The sequence below is a fragment of the Rhinatrema bivittatum genome, chromosome 4 (assembly GCF_901001135.1).
Source record: "Rhinatrema bivittatum chromosome 4, aRhiBiv1.1, whole genome shotgun sequence".
NCBI lineage: Eukaryota > Metazoa > Chordata > Amphibia > Gymnophiona > Rhinatrematidae > Rhinatrema > Rhinatrema bivittatum.
The window spans coordinates 385,432,777-385,452,862 of NC_042618.1; the positions used below are offsets into that span (position 1 = coordinate 385,432,777).

Genomic DNA, 20,086 nt, shown 5'->3' on the forward strand with positions numbered 1-20,086 from the left:
TCTTCCTTCCTAGACTTCTCTTGATTGCCGCCTGACCACTGGACTTCCTTGTTTGCCGCTTGCCACTGAACACTGCCTGACTGCTGGACATTCTTGATCATCGCCTACCCTGACCCTGTCTTCAACTTAACCTGCTCTTCCTTGCCTTGCCTACAGATCTTCTGGTTTTCAGCAGAGGCCTCCACCTAAGACCTACCACGTCCCAGCACCCAAGGGCTCAACCTAAGGGGAACATGGGCTGGTATAAGTGAAGCTCTAACTGGGTCTCTGCATCATCCGACTCTGCCAGCCGACGGTGGGGATTTACAGGACTCCTCCCTGCAGGTTGTGCCAACTCTTCCTCGGTTCAAGAGTCAAGCCCTCAACAGTTATTGCTGGTGCCTCCAATGCTGAAACTTATTTATTTATTTTAATTAAAATACTCATATTTTGCCTATTTGATGAGCCATTTCAATTGGATTACACTAAAAGAGCAGAAAACAGGAAGAAAACATATAAGACAAATGTAGTTACAATACAAATATACATAATTAAAACTCAAATACTAATTAAAAACATCAAAAACTAAAAAACCCTTAAGTTTCTTCCTAAACATTTTGACATCTTGAATAATTTTTAGGTCATCTGTGAGCATGTTCCACAGTATAGGGCCAAATAATGATAAAGCTCATTTTCGAGTTTGTTGCAGAAATATTAACTTAAAATTAGGGACATCCAAAAGTTGCTGACTGGCAGACATTAAGATTCATATAGAAACATATTTTTACAAAAGAACTGACAGATGTTGTGCATCATCATGAATGGATTTATGAACAAGCATGATAACCTTAAATCTAATTCATTGCATGACTGGAAGCCAGTGCAATTGTCTCAACACTGGGGTAACATACTCGTATTGTGATGCTCCCAAAACCAGAGTTTTACAAAAGCTGCAAAGTTCGTTTTTGGGATTTTGAAAGACCAATATACAAAGAATTACAAAAGTCAAAGGATGTACTCCACTGAAATTTGCAGATCAGCAAAATAGAAGTTTGTATAAATATATTCATGTCAAGATGAAAGTTTGTATAAAATTTTGGAAGTCGGCAATATCTAAAACTTGTTTTAGATCAGGGGTGGGCAAACTATGGCCCGAGGGCCAAATCAGACTCATCATTGACTTCTATCCGTCCCACTAAATGTTTAAAAATTAACATTAGGTGCAGTCTGCGATTTTTGCTGAGTGCCAACGTCATCAGCAAAGGCTCATGCACTCCTCTTTGAATGATGTATTTATTTATTTGTTTTTATATACCGGTGTTTGATTTACATATCACATCGGTTTACAAATAAATTGAAAGGTGTGGGAAGGAAGTCCTTTCCTTTTGACAGGTACAGCAAATGATTAGAGAAATGTCATAAGATGTTATAGCAGCAATATGGGTAAACAGTGCCGAAATAGATAGCATAAATAATAATAGTGTGACAAATAGGAATAGATAGCATAAATAGTGGTATAATAGCAGTAATTAGCATTGGAGTAACAGGGTAACAATAATTATCATTAGGTATATTTTGTATCAAAGACAATAATAGGAATAAATAGCATAAGTAAATAGATAGCATAAATAGAAATATAATGGCAGTAAATTAGCATTCGAATAACAGGGGTGAATTTATTGGTGTGGTGGTGGGGCGGGGGGGTTGCTCTGAGTGCAGGGTTAGGGTCTGTGCTGAATTGCGCGATGCTGGTCCTGGCTTTTTGCTGATGATGTTGGCACCTGAAGTGGGGGGGAGGGGGGAGAGGAGGTAAGCAAGTGGCCAAACAACCTTTCTCTCCACGAGGGCGGGTGGGCGAGCTTCTGTGCTGCGGGGCATCCTGACTAAATATACAATTGGCTCGCTGTAAGACTTTCAATGAGCCAATTGCATTTTTATTCAGGATGCCGCATGGTGCAGACGCTCAGCAGCCTGTCCGCCTTTGCCCTATATAAATGTTGCGATTGGCTCTTATGTTTGCTGGTGAATGGTGAATAATAGGGGAGTAAGGGAAGGGACAGAGAGGGAAGGAAGAGAAAGTGGTGAGAATAATGACTATATGAAATGGAAGGGACATGAATGAGTGGGAAGAGAGGGTGAATGACTGAGGGAGGTGTGAATGTCAGGGAAGGAAATGAGTGAGTGGGTGGATGGGAGAGAGAGGTTAGTGACTGAGTGGGAAGGGGATGAGAATGAGAAACAGACGAGGGTGAGTAGGAGTGAGGGGGTGAATGACTGAGAGGGAAGGGAATTGAGTTGGAGTGTGAGTGAGATGGGAGGAGCACAGCCATAAGAGTATTCTCCTCCTTTAAGTATATTATTATTATTTTTTTTTTTTGGACGGCTCCAGAGTCCGTGTCCAAGGGGCTGCACTCAGGTTGTTTGTCATGGTGGACAGACTCTTTATTTCTTCACCGATTGGAGTATAGCCATGCCCACCACTGCATCTGCTGCTGCTTGATGGTTTATATAGCAGTGCTCCGTGAAGTTGTGCAGGGAGGACCACGTGGCTGCCTTGCAAATGTCCTGGATCGGGACCTCCTTGAGATGGGCCACCGACGTGGCCATTGCCCAGACCTGGTGTACTTTTGGGGATCCGGCAAGGGTCTCTGATCACTTGGTGTAGCAGAACTGGATGTATTGGGAGATCCAAGTAGAAAGGGTGCGTTTGGTGACCGGTTGCCCTGGTGAGTTGGGATTGAAGGAAACAAACAATTGTGAAGGATGAGCTGCGGACTATGTCCTTTGTTTGTAGTACACCAAAGCTTGTTTGCAATCCAACGTGTGGAGCCTCCTCTCGCCCTCATCCTTGTGAGGTTTGGGGAAGAAGGTTGGTAAGGTGATGGTTTGGTTAATATAAAAGGCCGAGACAACCTTCGGTAAAAAGGAAGGATGTGTTCGCAGGGTTACCTTGTCATGGAAAAACTCCAGATATGGAGAATACTGGACTAGTGCTTGCAATTCCTGACTCAGCGAGTGGATGTAAGTGCCTCCAGAAACAGCACCTTCCAGGAGAGGTATCACGGAAGGGCAGTGTCCAAGGGTTCAAATGGAGGTAGCATTAGTTGCTCCAGAACTATGTTGATGTCCCATGGTACTGGCGGCTTGGAACTGGGTGGCTGAAGGTGAAGGATGCCCCACATGAAGTAAGAGACCAGGGAATGGTTGGAAATAGGTAGACCTTTGTGTGGGTGGTGGTATGCGTCAATCTCGCTAACATGAACAGTCACTGATGTGGTGGCCAGACTGGACTGGAAGAGGGAGTGAAATTATTCCAGGAGACACTCCAGGGAACACGAGAAAGGGTCGACGTATTGGGTGTCACACCAAGCAGCATATCAGAACCATTTGCCCTGATAGTTGTGTCTGGTGGAGGACTTCTGAGACAAGATCAGAACATCTTGAATCGCAGCGGGCAAGTTAGGTGAGTTAGCACTATCCGTTCATCTCCACGCCATGAGATGGAGGGAGGAATGGAGTGGATGGAGCAGCAAGCCCCCATCCTGCGACACCAGGGTCAGACTGTTGCCCAGAGGAATGGTTCTGTGGATAGACGTACAAGATAGGCATTCCAGGGTTATCTGGGTCACGCTGGAGCCATGAGGATGAAATCCACTTTGTCCAGCATGCATTTCTGCACGGTCCTGGAGATGAGGGGTATTGGGGGGTATGCATAGAAAAGCCCCCTTGTCCATGGAAGGAGGAAGGCGTCCAGCGCCAGACGATACGGGCTGGGGTTCACGGAGCAGAACACTGTCACCTTCCGGTTGCTCTCTGTTACGAAGAGGTCCATGTCTGGCAGGCCCCAGCATCGGAAGAGGGAGTCTGCAACCTCCTGGCACAATTCCCACTTGTGGGGATGTAAGATCCTGCTCAGCCTGTCCGCCGTGGCATTTTCTTTGCCGGGTAGATAGGTGGCCTGTAGGAAGATGGAGCGCTGTTTTGCCCACTCTAGTATCCGCACCGCTTCCCTGCATAGTATCCAAGAACCAGACCCTCCTTCCTTGTTGATATAGAGCATTATGATCTGGTTGTCTGTGTGGATCATGACGACCTTCCCCCGCAGGCGAACCTCGAAAGCTCACAAAGTGTTTCCAATTGCCTGGAGTTCCAGGACGTTTATCTGCTAGGTCCTCTCCCATGGAGACCAGAGGCCCTGTGTGCACATGTAGTCTAGATGGGCCCCCTAACCTGTAGTGGAGGCATCTGTGGTGAAAATCAACTGATGAGGTGGAGGGCAGAGACGCATCGCTAGGGATAAGGTTGCTGGCTGGCGCCACCAGTGGAGGTTGGAGCACATGCTGGGGGTGATGTGAACTCGGCAGGGTAGCAGTTGGGAGAACAGGGTCCATTGGACTTTCAGGCCCCATTGCAGTCTGTGGATGTGTAGATGCGTGCGAGGTACCACGTAAATGGCTGCCGCCATGTGGCCTAGCAAGGTCAAAAGCTGGTGGGCTGACATGCATGACAAGTCCTTCACTTGCAGGGCTAGGGTGCAAAGCGGATTAGCCCTGTCTGTTGGCAGGAACGCATGGCCCTGGGCTGTGTTGATATGGGCATCGATGAACTGAAGGCTCTCGGTTGCTGAAGGCTGGAATTCTCGTAGTTTATCACTAATCCCAGGACTTCCAGGCATTGTATTGTGGTAAGCAGATGGTCGTTCAGGGCGGCAGGTTGTGGGGCTACTAGTATCCAGTCATCGAGGTACAGGAACGGGCAAATTCCTTGTTGGCGGAGGTGGGCCACTGCTACCACCAGGTACTTGGTAAAAACCCTCAGGGAAGACTAGAATCCAAAGGGCAGAACCTTGTACTCATAGTGTTGGTTCTCGACCTGAAAACACAGGTAGCACCAGGATGAAGGGTGCATGGGGATGTGCGAGTGAGTTGGAGGAATGGAAGGATGGACTTGAGTGAGGTCATCTTGAACTTCTCCCTGACCAGGAACTTGTTCAGGGCCCGGAGATTCAAGATGGGGTGCAGCCCCACGACTTCTTGGTATGAGGAAGTATGGGGAGTAGAATCCCTGGCCCCAGTGGGACCTGGAGATCCGCTGGATGGAACGCTGATGTAGAAGAGAGGATATCTCTTCCCGCAACCAGGTGCGATCCCCTTTGGCAGAGCGATGCAGGCTCACGCGATGCGGGAGGGTCGGCTTTGATTTGAATTCGAGTGTGAGCCATCCTTGACAATGGAGAGAACCTAATGATTGGAGGTGATGGTTTCCCAGGAGTTGTAGAAATGGGAAATTCTCCCCTCCATGCACAGCAGTAGAAGTAACCCCCACGCTTCTAAAAACCCTGTTGGGGTTTGGGGTTAGCGGGACTGGTTGGTGGTAGTTGTTGCTGCCGTTGTCCCCTTTGTGGTTCCATGGCTGTGTCGGTGGTGCCGATGACGGCCAGAGGGTATGAAGGCAGTCGGTACGCCAAGTAATGGTGGAACAGATGACAGGAAAAGAATGGCTTCCTATAAGTAAGGTAATACTTTTTCAAGCTGAATTGGTCCAATGGGGATGTTAGGGAGATCACAGTGAGGATTTGCTCCTTCAGCTATGCCACCGTCTCTCGCAGCTTGTCCCTGAAGAGGTTGTCAGGATGGCAGGGGAGATCTGCCTGCTTCTCGTGGACATTTTCACGAATGGTGCTGGCTCAGAGCCATGTGATCTTCTTGGCTGCAATGCCTCTCGCTGTCGTTTGGGCCGATGTTTCGAAGGCCTTATATATAGATCATAACAAATGTCGCAGGCTTTCTTCCATGTCATGGAAGGCTTGAGGCATCGCCTCAGGTTGTGAGGTGGTGGCAATGAAGGGTTTGAAAGATTGTAGGCACTCATAGAAGTACTGTGTTATATAACATTGATGTTGTTGCATTTTAGCATTCAATATAAAAATAACCGCTTGGTGTGAGAAAAGAAAAAATATAATATGCACATATAAAGATTTCTCACAATTAATGGGACTAGTGAAGGCAATATTTACTGTGATAGAGGCCCAGCAACCATCATAGTGCACAGGGTTCCAGAATATATGTCTGGTAACCTAGAGCTGCTGCTTCTTCGTGCTAAGCAACCGATGGTTGCTGGGCCTCTATCACAGTAAATCTTGCCTTCACTAGTCCCATTAATTGTGAGAAATCTTTATATTGAATTTTAGCATTCAGCATCCTGGACTGGAATGCCTGATGCCCAAAATCGTCCAAGTACTTGGAGTCCCAGCCTGGAGAGGTGTTAGAATAGAGGCGGGACTTCTTGGCCCTCTTCATTGCTGATTCCACTACTATGGATGCATGGGGGAACTGTAGAGTACCGTAGAACAGGGATTGCTGCATATGGAACTTGAGGTCCGTTTTCCTGGAGGTGGCTATTCCCAAGAAAGGAGACTCCCAAGTCTGGTCATAACCGCATCAAGCACCACGTGAGAAGGAAGAGCAGTGGGCTTGGCAGGTGTCTCAGAAATCTTTAGAATACCCATGACTTCTGCCCGGGGGTCAGGCCCCTTCTGTTCTCCACATTTAATTGGTTCCCCACAAACTTGGAGTACGAGAGATCCTCCAGTGGCGAGGATGGCTCTGGCGGTCCTACAGGTGGGTCCGAGGGGTAGCCCACAGATGATCCTGGAGAAGGAGGCAGGGAAAGAGATGGCTTCTTGTCCAAACTGGAGTCACCTTGATCCAGGCTGGGTTCACCCCTAGGAGATGGAGGAGAAGCCCTCTGAAGAGATTGGACCAGCAGAGGGGAACGAAGAGTGGGCCTCCGCTGGTCTTCCACTTAAGAGAAGAACTTGGAGAGAATGTCTGAAATCTGGATCATTACCTGAGACGCCAGAGTTTCTTGTTCATCCTAGGGGTGTCAGGGTGGTACAGCTGCCCTGAGGATGTCCGAGTCAGGCCCACACTGGCAGACCGGAACATGTTCTTCCATTGAAGGGGGTCTGAGGTGCTTGGCGAAAGACTCCTGAAGGTGTAGGGAGTCCCATCGACGCTTGGAGGCAGAGGAGAGATCTGAAACATCTGGCCCAGATGACCTGGTGGATCCTGAGCCTGTGATTGAGGTGTGGTCATCGTCCGAGAACGTGAGGCTCAGCTTGGGAAGGTTGCCACCATCAGACTCCTGCGCCAGGTCCAGTACCCTGGGGGAGCTGTCCGAGCATCGACAGAAGGCTAAAAAACACCAATCAACACCAACAAGACTGAACTCAATCAACACCAACAAGACTGAACTACTCATTATAACACCACACAAGAACACCTCAACCAACACGCAACATGATCCTTCCTCAACAACAGACCATACCAAGCTAAAGCAGGTCCGCAGCCTTGGGGTCATTATTGATAATCATCTTACTTTGAACAATTTCATCTCAACCACAATCAAGAGTGGCTTCTTCAAGTTACATACATTGAAAAGAATTAAACCGTTATTACATCCTCAGGACTTCCGGACTGTGATACAAGCCACAATTCTACCAAAGATTGACTATTGTAATGCTCTACTACTGGGTCTCCCTAAAAGCACAATTCAACCTCTTCAGATGTTGCAGAATGCCGCTGCTCATTTAATTACTAATACTCGACGGCATGAACATATTACTCCAGCACTCATGTTCCTACATTGGCTACCCGTATCCTTCAGAATTACTTTTAAAGTTCTCTCACTCATCCACAAATCAATTCACAACCAAGAGATGCAATGGTTCTCTGATCAGCTCATTTTTCGCACCTCCAACAGACCAATTAGAAATATTCACCAAGCGAAATTAGCTGTCCATCCACTAAAACACATCAAACACGTTTCCACCATAGACCGATCATTCTCCATAGCGGGTATCAAAATCTGGAACAACATGCCGTTGGACCTGCGTCTTGAATCCTGTCACAAAACCTTCAAACAAAACCTTAAAACATGGTTGTTTGAACAAGCATTCACTCTATGAATCTCATCTAACCTAAAAATTCAGCTATCCCTTATTATTCCTCACTGACTCCAAGTTCTTTTCCTCGCATTTTGTATTTACATTCTGCTATTCCATACCCCCCACTGTTACTCAATTTAGGCTATTGTATTCAATGTGACATTGGTCTCGCTGCTGACAGTTAATTTGCTCCTGCGAATACATGGTTATTTATATTTTATTGTTTGATATTTAATGATGTATGCATATTATCTTTAAAACCCTTGTTTCTGTAAAGCCTGTTGCTGTTAAATGTTTTACTGTTTTTTAAACTGTTACATGTAAAGCCTGTTGCTAATTTATTGTTTCACTGTAAACCGAGGTGATGTATGTCTATACGTACCGCGGTATAAAAGAATCTATAAATAAATAAATAAATAAATAAAAAACTAAAAGCGCCTGGACCAGATGGTTACGACTCCGAGTTCTATCAATGTTTAATAGATCCACTTACGAACCTCCTTCCACTGGTGTTTCAAAATTTGATCAAGGGAGGCTCCTTCCCTCCACATGGCAATACTGCACATGTGACCCTAATTCCCAAGCCGGGGAAAGACAAGTTGGAGCCGAAGGCTTATTGGCCTATTTCCCTGCTGAATGTGGACCATAAACTCTTAGCAAAAATCCTGGTGGATCGTTTAGGGACCATTTTACCTATGTTAATTCAACCGGGAAGGGTGGGCTTTGTTAAATGGCGTTACGCCATGACGAACATTCGGCGGGTGGCTGCGGCAATGGCACTTTGTAGCCGCATGGACATCCCCTTTTTGGTGGTAAGTCTGGACGCCGAAAAGGCCTTTGATAGGGTTGAGTGGGGTTTTTTGTTTCAATTGCTTACAGAAATGGGATTTCAAGGATTTTTCTTTCAGGCGATCCAGCTACTTTACAATACCCCCCAAGCAAGAATATTTGTTAATGGCATGTTGTCACCTCCCTTTCCAGTGTTGCGTGGGACTCGCCAGGGATGCCCCTTGTCCCCCCTTTTGTTTCTACTTACTTTAGAACCGTTGCTCCTGGCATTGCAGGCTTCCCCAACTATTAGAGGTGTGCAGTTTTATTTACAGACGAAAAAAGAGATTTTTAAATATTCCGCATTTGCGGATGACATTCTTGTCGGGCAGGACCCGCTCATAGCACCTCTTCGCCACGTTTGGCGTTTCCTGACACAGCAGCTGGGGGTACCAGCTTATAGTGCGTTTCTGACACCTATTATGGGCAATCCCGACTTTACTCCTGGATCTCAATCCCAAGTATTTCGGTACTGGCATGTAGCAGGCATCACTACGTTGGGCCATGTGACGGAAACTTCCGGCGTGCCCTTCTCCTTTGCGGAGCTTCAAAATATGTACGGGCTGTCCAGCACTCACCTATTTGGCTATTTGCAGCTCTGTCACTATCTCACCTCGATCCCTGCTACCTATAAAGATCCAGTCCACCTCCATGCCATTGAGGAATTTTTTAAGCTGGGTAACCCACATGGACTTTCTCTGTCTGGAGATTACAAAGGACTCCTCCAGGGTTTAACTAATGATGCCTTTAAATGTGTGGTGGAGAGGTGGAATCGGGATGGAGTTTTCCAGGTACCCATTGGAGTATTTAAGGCTTGTATGAAAACTCTAACTCATATCACGAGTAATATGTACTATAGAGAGATGCAATTTAAGTTGCTCTACTGGGCATATATAACCCCGCAAATTGCCTTCCATGCTAAGATCACGCACTCTGCATCCTGTCCCCGGTGCCACGGCTCCCTTGGAAATTTATCCCATGTTCTCTGGGGGTGTCCGGGGATTCAACTGTTTTGGGGGAAGATAGTGAGATTTCTGCGGAATTTGTCTGGGGTTGATCTTCCTCTTTCTCCTTATATGATTTTATTTGATTGCATCCCCAGACCGCTTGTTAGAGGCATAGGGCTACGCTGGTTTTTGCGAAAGGCCTTTGCAGTGGGCAAAAAGGTTATTTTACTCACCTGGAAGTAGGTTGACCATCCCTCCTTTTGGTTGTGGCGAACTCACTTACACCGTATGGTGCAAATGGACAATATCGCCTTCAAGATGTGCCCTCAACAACGTCGACGGTTTCTTCAGATTTGGAATGGATACTTACAAGCTTTACCACATCAGGCACTTAGCCTGATTCTCAATTGTTGATACGGTTAACTATCCACTCGTGGACTCCACCAGTCATGGACTATACAGAGCAGGACTAAAGTTGGGAATCTCAGGGAGGGGTTGGGGGGGGGGGGGTCACACAGAAATGATGTTGTTGTCACAATGGTTGCTCATGGAATTGGGGATATAGAAGAAACCATATGTCTCTAATTCCCTTTGTACTGTTATCTATCTCTTCAATAAAAACCGTTTATGCTAATATTAAAATAAGCAGAGGACAGCATAGAACCCTGGGGCAGTCCAGCCTCCAGGGAAATACAAGCAGAACATGAAAGACCAGTTTTAACTTGTTGATGCAAACATACAGGCCGTTTCAGTAAAAATGCGGGAGAGCGGACAAACGCCCGACCTCCCGGCGCGCGCACCAGCCACTCTCCGGTGTGCGCGATTCACTATGTAAATTAGGTGGTGCAGTAGAAACGGGCAAAAGGAGGCGCTAGGGACACTAGCTCGTCCCTAGCGCCTCCTTTTGACCCAGAGTGGCGGCTCTCAGCGGGCTTGACAGCCGACGCTCAATTTTGCCGGCGTCTGTTCTCGAGCCCGCTGACAGCCACGGACTCGGAAACTGGATGCCGGCAAAATTGAGCGTCCGGTTTTTGGCTCGACAGCCGCCGGCCCAATTTAAATTTTTTTTTTTTTTTTACTTTTTACACCCTTTGGGACCTCCAACTTAATATCGCTATGATATTAAGTCAGAGGGTGCACAGAAAAGCAGTTTTTACTGCTTTTCTGTGCACTTTCCCGTGCTGGCAGAAACTAGCGCCTACCTTTGGGTAGTCGCTAATTTCTTAAAGTAAAATGTGCGGCTTGGCTGCACATTTTCTTACTGTATCCCGTGCGCATACCTAATAGGGCCATCAACATGCATTTGCATGTTGAGGGTGCTATTAGGTGCCGCGGGTTGGACACGCGTTTTCCAGCCCTTACTGAATAAGGGGTAAGGGAAAACGCGCGTCCAAGGGCCTGATAAATAGGTAACAGGCAGCAGGGACATGCAGTACAGCTATAACAACAGTGCAAGTAATGCTTCTGGTGCCGCAGCGGGTGTTTAATGGGAAGACCCTGGTAACATCATTGAACAACTCAAGCGATGAATACTAAAACCAACTTAAGAAAAAGTCCAGGAACTTCGGAGGGCAGTTGGATTCAGGTAACAGGCAACAGGAACAAGCAGAACAGCTATAATAACAGTGTATCAAATAATGCCATCAAATGCTGCACCACATTCATAATTCTCTCAGAGCAGGGATCTGCAATGAGGCCTATCACAGGGCTAGATGTGGCCCTGGTGATGCATGCATTAGATAGATTTTAACTTTCAATGGCATATTGAAGATGGTATGACTTTGGGTGAAACAATGGCTGAACCTGTGAGGCTCCATCTTCTTTTGACATCTGGGCCATTGAACCACATTTCTTGTCAATGCCATTGGTACATTCTCCCATTCTGAGGCATAAATTTGATTATATCCTGGTAACAAAGATGAATCGAGCTCTGGCAAGGGGCCAAAAAAACAAGAATAGATCAGGAAATAGATCAAAACAGCTCTGGGGCTGGAAACAGGAACTCAGAAACAGGTCTACAGAAATGTTGTACCATTCAGGAACAAGGGTGAACCAAGAAGCTATACAGTCCAGTTAATTCTGCCTGACTCTGCTAGTCCAATCAAGAGACAGAGAATATATCTGAAGGCAAATTCCTAGAAGAAGAGGTGAGATAACTGGAAGGTATCTCATACTGGGCAACAGAGATAGCTCAACAGGGAAAGCTATTCACTAAGAAGCTATAAGACACTGGTTCAAGACTACCCACCTTTGTTGAGCTTTGATAAGGATTAATCACAAAGCCAAGAGTCAACGATCAGTCTTTTATTTGAGCTCTCTCCCAAGAAGAATACGTCTTTCTCGGATTTTAACCCTCTTTGAGCAAAAGACGGCAAAAGCATCCAACCACTATGTCCTCACAAACAGATGACGTAATTTAGGGAATATCCTAACACTGCAACTACTGTGAAAAAGAAAGCAGACAGGAAGTACCTGCTCTATGGAGTTATGGCCTATGACCCATTTCACTTTTGCCATGAGTGTTTAAGGCTGGCGTCAGCTCTTCAGCAAACCATTTTTCTAGGCATTGTCACCTTGCTTGACACTGAGAAAAGGAAGCTGAACTTCATTAGAAGGGCCTTTATTAGTCTGCAATGTGAGTGATCACAGTACTGAATAGCAGGTTTTTATGATAAAACATATTTTTTAAATATCATTGTTTGTCTAGATTAAAAACCCCCTTCAGATTGGGATATTTTCTACTATTTAAAGAAGCATGGAGATATATTTGCATTCAGGTAGATTCAAATGATTTATTCAGAATTGTTTGAATGCAGCTGTACGTGCGGAAAAGTTTAATTACTAGCTATCTATATGCTTGCAATATTACCCAAAGGGCTGCATTTCTTTCCTAATTAAAAAATATTTGAACTTAATAATAGAGAACTCTATTAAACCATGAATAAAACATTGCAAAGCAAGCAAGTCTCTAAAGTTTACTAACTAGTTAGAATATCAGAAAATCAATTTCATTAAGAGTTTCTTAAGCATTTTCCCCTAACCCTTCTATCAAGAGATTATCAGAGACTTCTTGTTTTTATGTAAACCCTTACTCTAATGCTGTCTGACATGAAAATGACACAAATCTACTTCATTTTGGCTTCTTGGAACACTAAAACTTACATAAGATACAGAAACTCTTAAACATAGAAACAGAATATAATGGCACATAAGAACCATAAGACCGATCTAATTTGTCCAAATATTTCTGATGGAATGTCATAGATATAGGGTGGCCCATGGAAAAGTAGCCCACCTCCAATACCAGTGTCACGTAGGCTGGCTACTTTTCCATGGGCCACCCTGTACAAGTTGATATCTGGATTTCCCCTCACTTCTTTGCATCTAAGGATTCTCTGTGCTTATTCAATGCTTTCTTGAATTCTTACACTGTGTCTGTCTTAACCTCTATTGGGAGGCCGTTCTCTGCATCTATCACCCTTATCATGAAGAAATACTCCCTGAAGGAGTTCCCAGGTCTGCACCCTTAGAGCCTCATTCTGTTATTTCTTGTTCTAGGGCAGGGGTATTCTCCACAAGTTTTCAGGATATCCACAATGAATATGCATGAGATAGATTTATAAGCACGGCTTTCACTATGTGCAAATCTATCTCATGCATATTTATTGTAGATATCCTGGAAATGCAACTGGCTAGGGAGTACTTGACGGTAAGGTTGAAAACATCTGTACTAGAGCATTCGTTCCTTTGAAAAAGGCTTGCTTCTGTGCATTTGCTCTACTTTGGAGGTATTTCAATATTTCTATCATATCCCTCCACTTCTCCATGTCTCTCCTCTCTTCTAGATTATATTAGGTCTTTAGATATATTCTCATATGACTTTTGGTGCAGACCTTGCATCATTTCAGCACCCTCTTTTTGAATTGCTTCCACCTGATCTTTATTCTTTTGAGATACAGTCTCTAGGTGAGGTTTTACTAATAACCTGAATACAGCTATTGTTATCTCCTTTTTTTCTACCAATTATGTATCTCCCTATGCATCCTAGCATCTCTTCGGCTATAGCTACCATCTTATCATACTATTTCACTACCATGAAATCATCAAATCACTCAAGGTTTCTCTCCTGTTTGGCACACATCAGTAATCATCTCTCATCATGTACCTTAGATTTCTGTAACCCAAAAGCATGATTCTGCAGTTTTTGGGCTGGATTTTAAAAGCCCTACATGCGCTGGGCCTATTTTATAAAGGCCTGGCGATGCGCGTAAAGCCCCGGGACGCATCTAAGTCCCAGGACTTTACAAAAGGAGCGGTCCGGGGGCAGGGAGGGGCGGTCTGGGGGTGGGACGGGGATGGGACCAGAGGCCTCCGGCACAGCGGCCATTTGCTGCTGTGCCAGGGGATTGTGTGGTGGCAGGCTGCCGGCAGGCGCAGAAGGTAAATTAAAATTTGTGGGGGCGGGGGGGGTTTAAGGATAGAGCTGGGGGGATAGGTTAGGGGAAGGGGTGGGAAGGTTAGTTTAGGGGGAAGGGAAGTTCCCTCTCAGGCCGCTCCAATTTTGGAGCGGCCTGGGCGGGAACGGGGGAAGGCTGCAGGCTCACTTGCGCGCACGTTATAAAATTGGGCATGCACATGGGTGGGCTGGGTAGCACGCGCACATTTACGCCCATGCGTAGCTTTGAAAATCTACCCCTTTGTATTCATTTTTAACTGCCAAGCACTTGACACTCCCAAAGGTTTCAAAGATAACATCTCATTCTGTCTACCTTTTTGGGATGTTTACTCTGTAACAGATCTTAGTATCACCTGCAAAAAGGCAAACTTTTCCATGTACCTCCTCTGCACACAAAGACATTAAACAAAACTGGCCCCAGGACAGATCCCTGAGCCACTCCACTAATCACCCTTTTGGGTAAAAAATGTGCGTTCCCTTAAATATGTGGATTTTTCTGATTGAGTTACCAAGATTTAGTGGTAGGTATAAAAATGGGAAGCTTTTGGCAGGTTTAGCCCTTTTAGTTCTTGTCTTCCTCAGGGTGGGGTGTGTGAAAGGGACCTCCAGGGATATAGCCACCTGTGGGCTAGTGGAATCGGGGTATCTCCTAGTGGGCGTGGGACCCTACAGGGGCTCTCCCTCAAAGGGAGAGGCTCAAACTTGTGGAGTAGAGAGGGTTCTTCCTTTTATTGAGGAAATGAATTGGCAGCTTTTCTTATTTCTGAAAGAACAAAGTCAGGAGAGAAGGAATCTGGGGCGAGTCCAAGATGAGGAGTGCCCCAAGAAGTCTGTGGTGTGGGGAATGCCAGGGAAACTCACATGCTATGGGACTGGAGAGGTATGTGAAGTTGAAAGGAAGTTCTGGACTAGGAGTCATGAGTAGTGCTAGCAAAGGAAATTACATTTTTCCTTTTAGATGTGAATTTTGATAGGTTATATCTGGGAAAATCCAAGGAATCAATCCATTCCTGGATAGAAATGTTTGGGGAATGAGATAACTGGGAGAGAGCATAATCGGTATGCTCCAGAGAAGGAACAGGTGGGAATGTCTGACAGAGTTCCCCTAAAAGAATGGGGGGCTGCTCCTGTAAGCCTCAATAAGTGATATCTATATGGGTATAAGAGGTAATTCTGACTGTGATGCCCATGAATTCCAAATATTCAGCATGTACCTTTTTACCCTATGCCAATCGTAAATAGTTGTGGCTGGTTCACCCAGAATAAAGTTAATAGTTTGAAGGTGTTGTGTACGACACTTTATTTTAGCCAGCACTAATGGACAGTATGGGGCCAGAATTCATAGAGGGAAGATTAGGTGTGCTCTCCCTTTCCAGTCAGAGAAGAGAGTGTGGTTAATAGACATCCCAGCTGTCTTCATATAGGTCCATTTCACCAACCTGCAGGACCTACAATAAGGACCCACCAAACAAATTTGGAAGGGTTGACTCTTAAGAAACAGGGAAATTCCTTCCATTATTTTATGTACTCAAGCAGGATTTATACATACAGTATGTACGCTTTCCAACCATCTGTGATCCTTCTCTAACCCCTTTTTCTATGAGCACTGAACAAAAATATTTATTAACCATTTCATTTTTAACTTATCCTCTACACATTTCTTTCAGCTTTGGTTTAAGAACTAATTCTTAAAATTGCAAGCTTACTTTTTTTCTAGAATCAGATTAGGTCATAAGAAATGAAAAAGTAAAAGAAAAACAATATAGGATCAAATTTTACAGTTTCTTGCTTTTACTTTAATATAAAATAATGTCTACCAGAAGAAGCAATTGAGAATCTTATTTGATATATTTCTTTTATGATGACTTGCATTTCTGTAATAAATGGAATAAGAATGATTTATAGATTTTATGCTTGAAAAGTGAAAAAAAGCATGTTCACTAACAGTGACAACGATACCTACAGGTATCAGTTGCATGCTGCTTTTCAATCTTAAACACAATATCAAGGCTCAAAATACCATACAGCAAAGTGCTAAAAAGACCATCAATAAAGGCTTTGAATTGGAAAAATGAGCTTTATTCATTTTTGATTAAGTTCTATATTTCCAAGCCTGTGGGTCATATCTAACCTTCTGAGGTTTGCTTTCAGCTTTTCTTTCTTTTAAATATCAGGAAAGATACAGAATCCTTAGTCTCAGGCATTGAAATCTAATGCTTATATTCTACAGGAAGAATTATGGCTCTGGTTTACTTTTTCATTCTTTAAAAAGCACAATAGAAGAACCATGTGGTATTTGTTTAAGAGAATCATGAGGTGTATTTGAACTGGTCTATCAGTTAACATATCATAAGGGCTATGCATTAAAGCTTAGCATGCGCAGTAAGCATCTTTTGGTTGTTAAAAATAGCTTGCTGTGCAATAAGGCCTTACTATGCACATTAAAACAGTCTGATGAGTTGTTAGCAGAAATATGCAGAGATCAATGATTTCTCTGACAGATTGTTAACAGATACCTGTTGTTTGTTTTCTAACCCATCAGTCTGAAAGAATATCTGCATATATAATTCATACTGTAGATAATTGATAGCTTGGCCCATACAAATCAAAAAAGTATGAAGAGTGAGCAAGAGATGCTGCCACCTCTCTAGCATTTTCTTAGAACTAACAAATCAGGTAAGAAAGGATTGAGAGAAATCTTTTTGAAATTTAAATTTCTCTCAGCCTACCACTCATATTTAATTTAAATTCTATGGGAAGGAAGAGTCATGCTGTTTAAAATTTAGGAAACTAAAAGACATCTAATTTTGCCAAATAGAGTAGCTCCTCATTTTGATACAAAAGAGGAGCCAACTGATCCCATATAAAGAGTAATGGATGGTGCTGGGGCACATGAATGTCACCTCTCACTGGGAAATGGTTGCACATAACAACTCTTGGCTGTCCACACTTTATGTCTGCATTCCCTGAGGACGGGCAGGTGAGGCCTGGGAGTAGTGCATTTTCCTGCCACCGCACAAATCCGGTGAGGAGGCAGGGGGCCGGGGGGGGGGGGGGGAGGTCATGGGGGTATATAGCAAGTAATGTGTTAAGTCATGTTGAGCCGGGACTAATATGAAGCAGATTTTCCTGCCCTTTTCTTGCAAAGAGGTTATAAGAACAGTGATGAAATTCTGGTCAAGTCTTAGCTTTTATGGCTGGGACTGACCTATTTTCTAGCAAAAGTTTATTCCGTGTGCAGGAAGAAATTCACCCAGTTCTTTTGTGGACTGCGGGGGCAATGCACAGAAGAGGCATTTCAATTGGCAATCAAGGCTTAAACTGAAGGCCAACATATGAGTGAGGCTTTAATGACCACGTATCCCCACCCTGTTTATAGGGATGGAAGGGGTTGTCTTCTACAGTTGATTCTTTACAGTAGACTGTTTATTTTTTAATAATAAGCATAAATTGGTTATAAAAGTTGTGTGTCTCCTGACAAAGGTGTGCCCCATCCTTAAGATAATTTAGAGAAGTTTCATTGGGGTATTGTTGTAATTTAGTTGTATTAATTGTTATGCATTCATTAATGAATGCTGCAGCAATACATATCCACTTGTAAAGAATGTCTCTCTCAAATGTGACTGAATTATTTCAGGAAAGGACGATGGGTGGTGCTGGCATACAAATACATTTTAAAAGCAGTGTGTGTGCACCCTAAATGTGTGTATTGGGCACGTGAGCAAAAATATGCTCAATTTTATTTTGTGCGTGCAAGTACATGCATATTATTTAAAATATTCCTACCGGACATATGTGTGGAGTCTTTACACACATACTCACAAGTGACTGAGGGGGAGAGAGAGAGACAGAGATACAGTCTGACACTCTATATATCTCCCATTGTAAGAGGGGCACTTTCAACGCAGGTTGGGTTTTGAGAGGGGGGCGGGTGTTACAAGGTTCTACAGACACTTGCACCCTAGGCAGACTAACGTAACACCCCCCCCCTCCAAAACCCATCCTGAATTGAAAGTGTCCCTCTTACAGTGAGAGATATATACAGTGTCATATTATCTCTCTCTCTCTTCCCCCCAGCTCCCCAGTGTTCATGATCCCTTTGGCCCAAAATCTCCAGACTTGCACCTCATCAGGACCAGTAGTAAAGTTAAGTAGGTAACATGGTGCACATTCGGGGTTATGTAAGTAATTCTTGGCCCCATCCCGGAAGGCCCATGCCCTGCCCCTTTTCCGCCTCCTTATTCTTGACGCGCGCACAGGTATGTACGCATGTACTTCCTGGCTTCTTAAAATTTGAGTTGCTCACATGCGGCCCACGTTCGCATATATGGGGCTGTTTTTGCAAGAGCAACGCTTTTAAATTCTAGCTGATAGTGTCTATTTGGGGGGCGCATTATACACATATCATCTTGTAGGCCAGAAAATTTGGAAAAAGAAACAAACTTTTTTTTTATTAGTGTGTAATCATGGAATTGAAAATTCTCTCAATACATACGTGACTAGGATTTCTCATTTGATACAAACCAGGCAAATGTCTGTTTTCTGTGCAACTCTGATCAGAATAATCATAGCAAGAACAAACAGAGATCAAGTGGATAGAGTAATGGCCTAGAAACCAACAGAGTGGTGTTAAAATCCTGCTTCTCTAACTGATACTCTTTGTGATCTTGGGCAAGTCACTTTGGGGGCAAAAATCAAACTGCCTGCAATAATACAAATACCAACAGTATTTGCACCAATAATCAAGAAAGATTACAAGTGTAGTTTTGCTTTGATTATTGCTATGGGTGCACAGTACCTGCGGTATTTGCACCTGCTTTAATGTGTATAGATTTGAAAATGCAATCTATATGTATTAGATTCCTCCCCAACCTAACATAGCCTTGGCAGCAGCTCCTGGCAATGTGAATAAAAGTGCATGCATTGTAGAACACAAATATTTTATCTACATTGAGGACTGACAATTTTCAAAAAGCTGATTTATATGGGTAAAAAGCATTTGACCTGTGGAAACTTACCTCAAAAGTGCCCTTCCCATTTCTCACTGCCTCAGTTACTGACTTAGGGTCTGATATACTAGAGGTTTTTTCCCATTTTGTATCTACGGGATATATGCTTACTACATAGACTATAAACTGCAAGTCCTTTGTGGCAGGGACTCGTTATAATTGTATGTTATTTCTTGTCAAATGTTCTGGTTTACAGTGCTATATAAATGCCAAAATAAATGAAACAAGCTCAAAGCTGGCAATCACTTACAGATGGATCAACTGTTAGTCTTGAATCTTCTTTTGGGATTTCCCTCACAGACTTTTTATTCAATGATGTTCTTAACTGGGTGACAGGTATATCTTTCAGGATTTTTGAAGTGTTTGGAGTCTCTTTGGAGAATTCAGGCCAGCTTCCAGTAGGAGAAAGACTTGGAGTAGGCATCAGATTTCTCTGAATGTTGTCTGTATCTACTTTTTTCAAAAGCAAAGTCTGAGATTTTGAAGATAAGACTTCCTTTTGGCCATTTTTAACAGATTCTCCAGAAGATTTGATTTCATAACTCCTTGAAGTCCTTTCTCCTGAGACCTCAGTCACAATTGTTGATTCAGATGATTCCAATCTGCTATATCCCATTTTGGAACTTGGGATGCATCTGATGAAATCGCTGGGGTGATCCTAAATTTCAGAAGCAAAAATAAGATTTTGATTATTGGTTCAATTATGAAACTCAGCAAATTTAATTGTAATTTTAATTGAATTAATATATTTTCCACTGCATATAGGAAGAGTAATATTCAAAAGGACTTCTCTGGGTAAACTGTGCAGAAATTGCCTTCTATAAAATTGCTTACCTGACTGTGCAAAGGCATTCCTGGAGGTGGAGTTAAGATGGGTTTGGGTTTATGCACATACTTTTGGACTGTAAATAGTATGAAC

At 43.9% G+C, this 20,086-nt stretch overlaps 1 protein-coding gene across 2 annotated transcripts in view; it reads right to left on the bottom strand.

Moving 5' to 3' along the window:
* C4H3orf67 (chromosome 4 C3orf67 homolog) overlaps positions 1–20,086 on the bottom strand; it is a 479,946-nt gene that overhangs the window by 130,256 nt on the left and 329,604 nt on the right. For both annotated transcript variants that reach the window (XM_029600997.1, XM_029600998.1), the window contains one exon: positions 19,418–19,825. In XM_029600997.1, the coding sequence (XP_029456857.1) occupies positions 19,418–19,825 (408 nt within the window). The remainder of the gene's footprint in view (positions 1–19,417; positions 19,826–20,086) is intronic.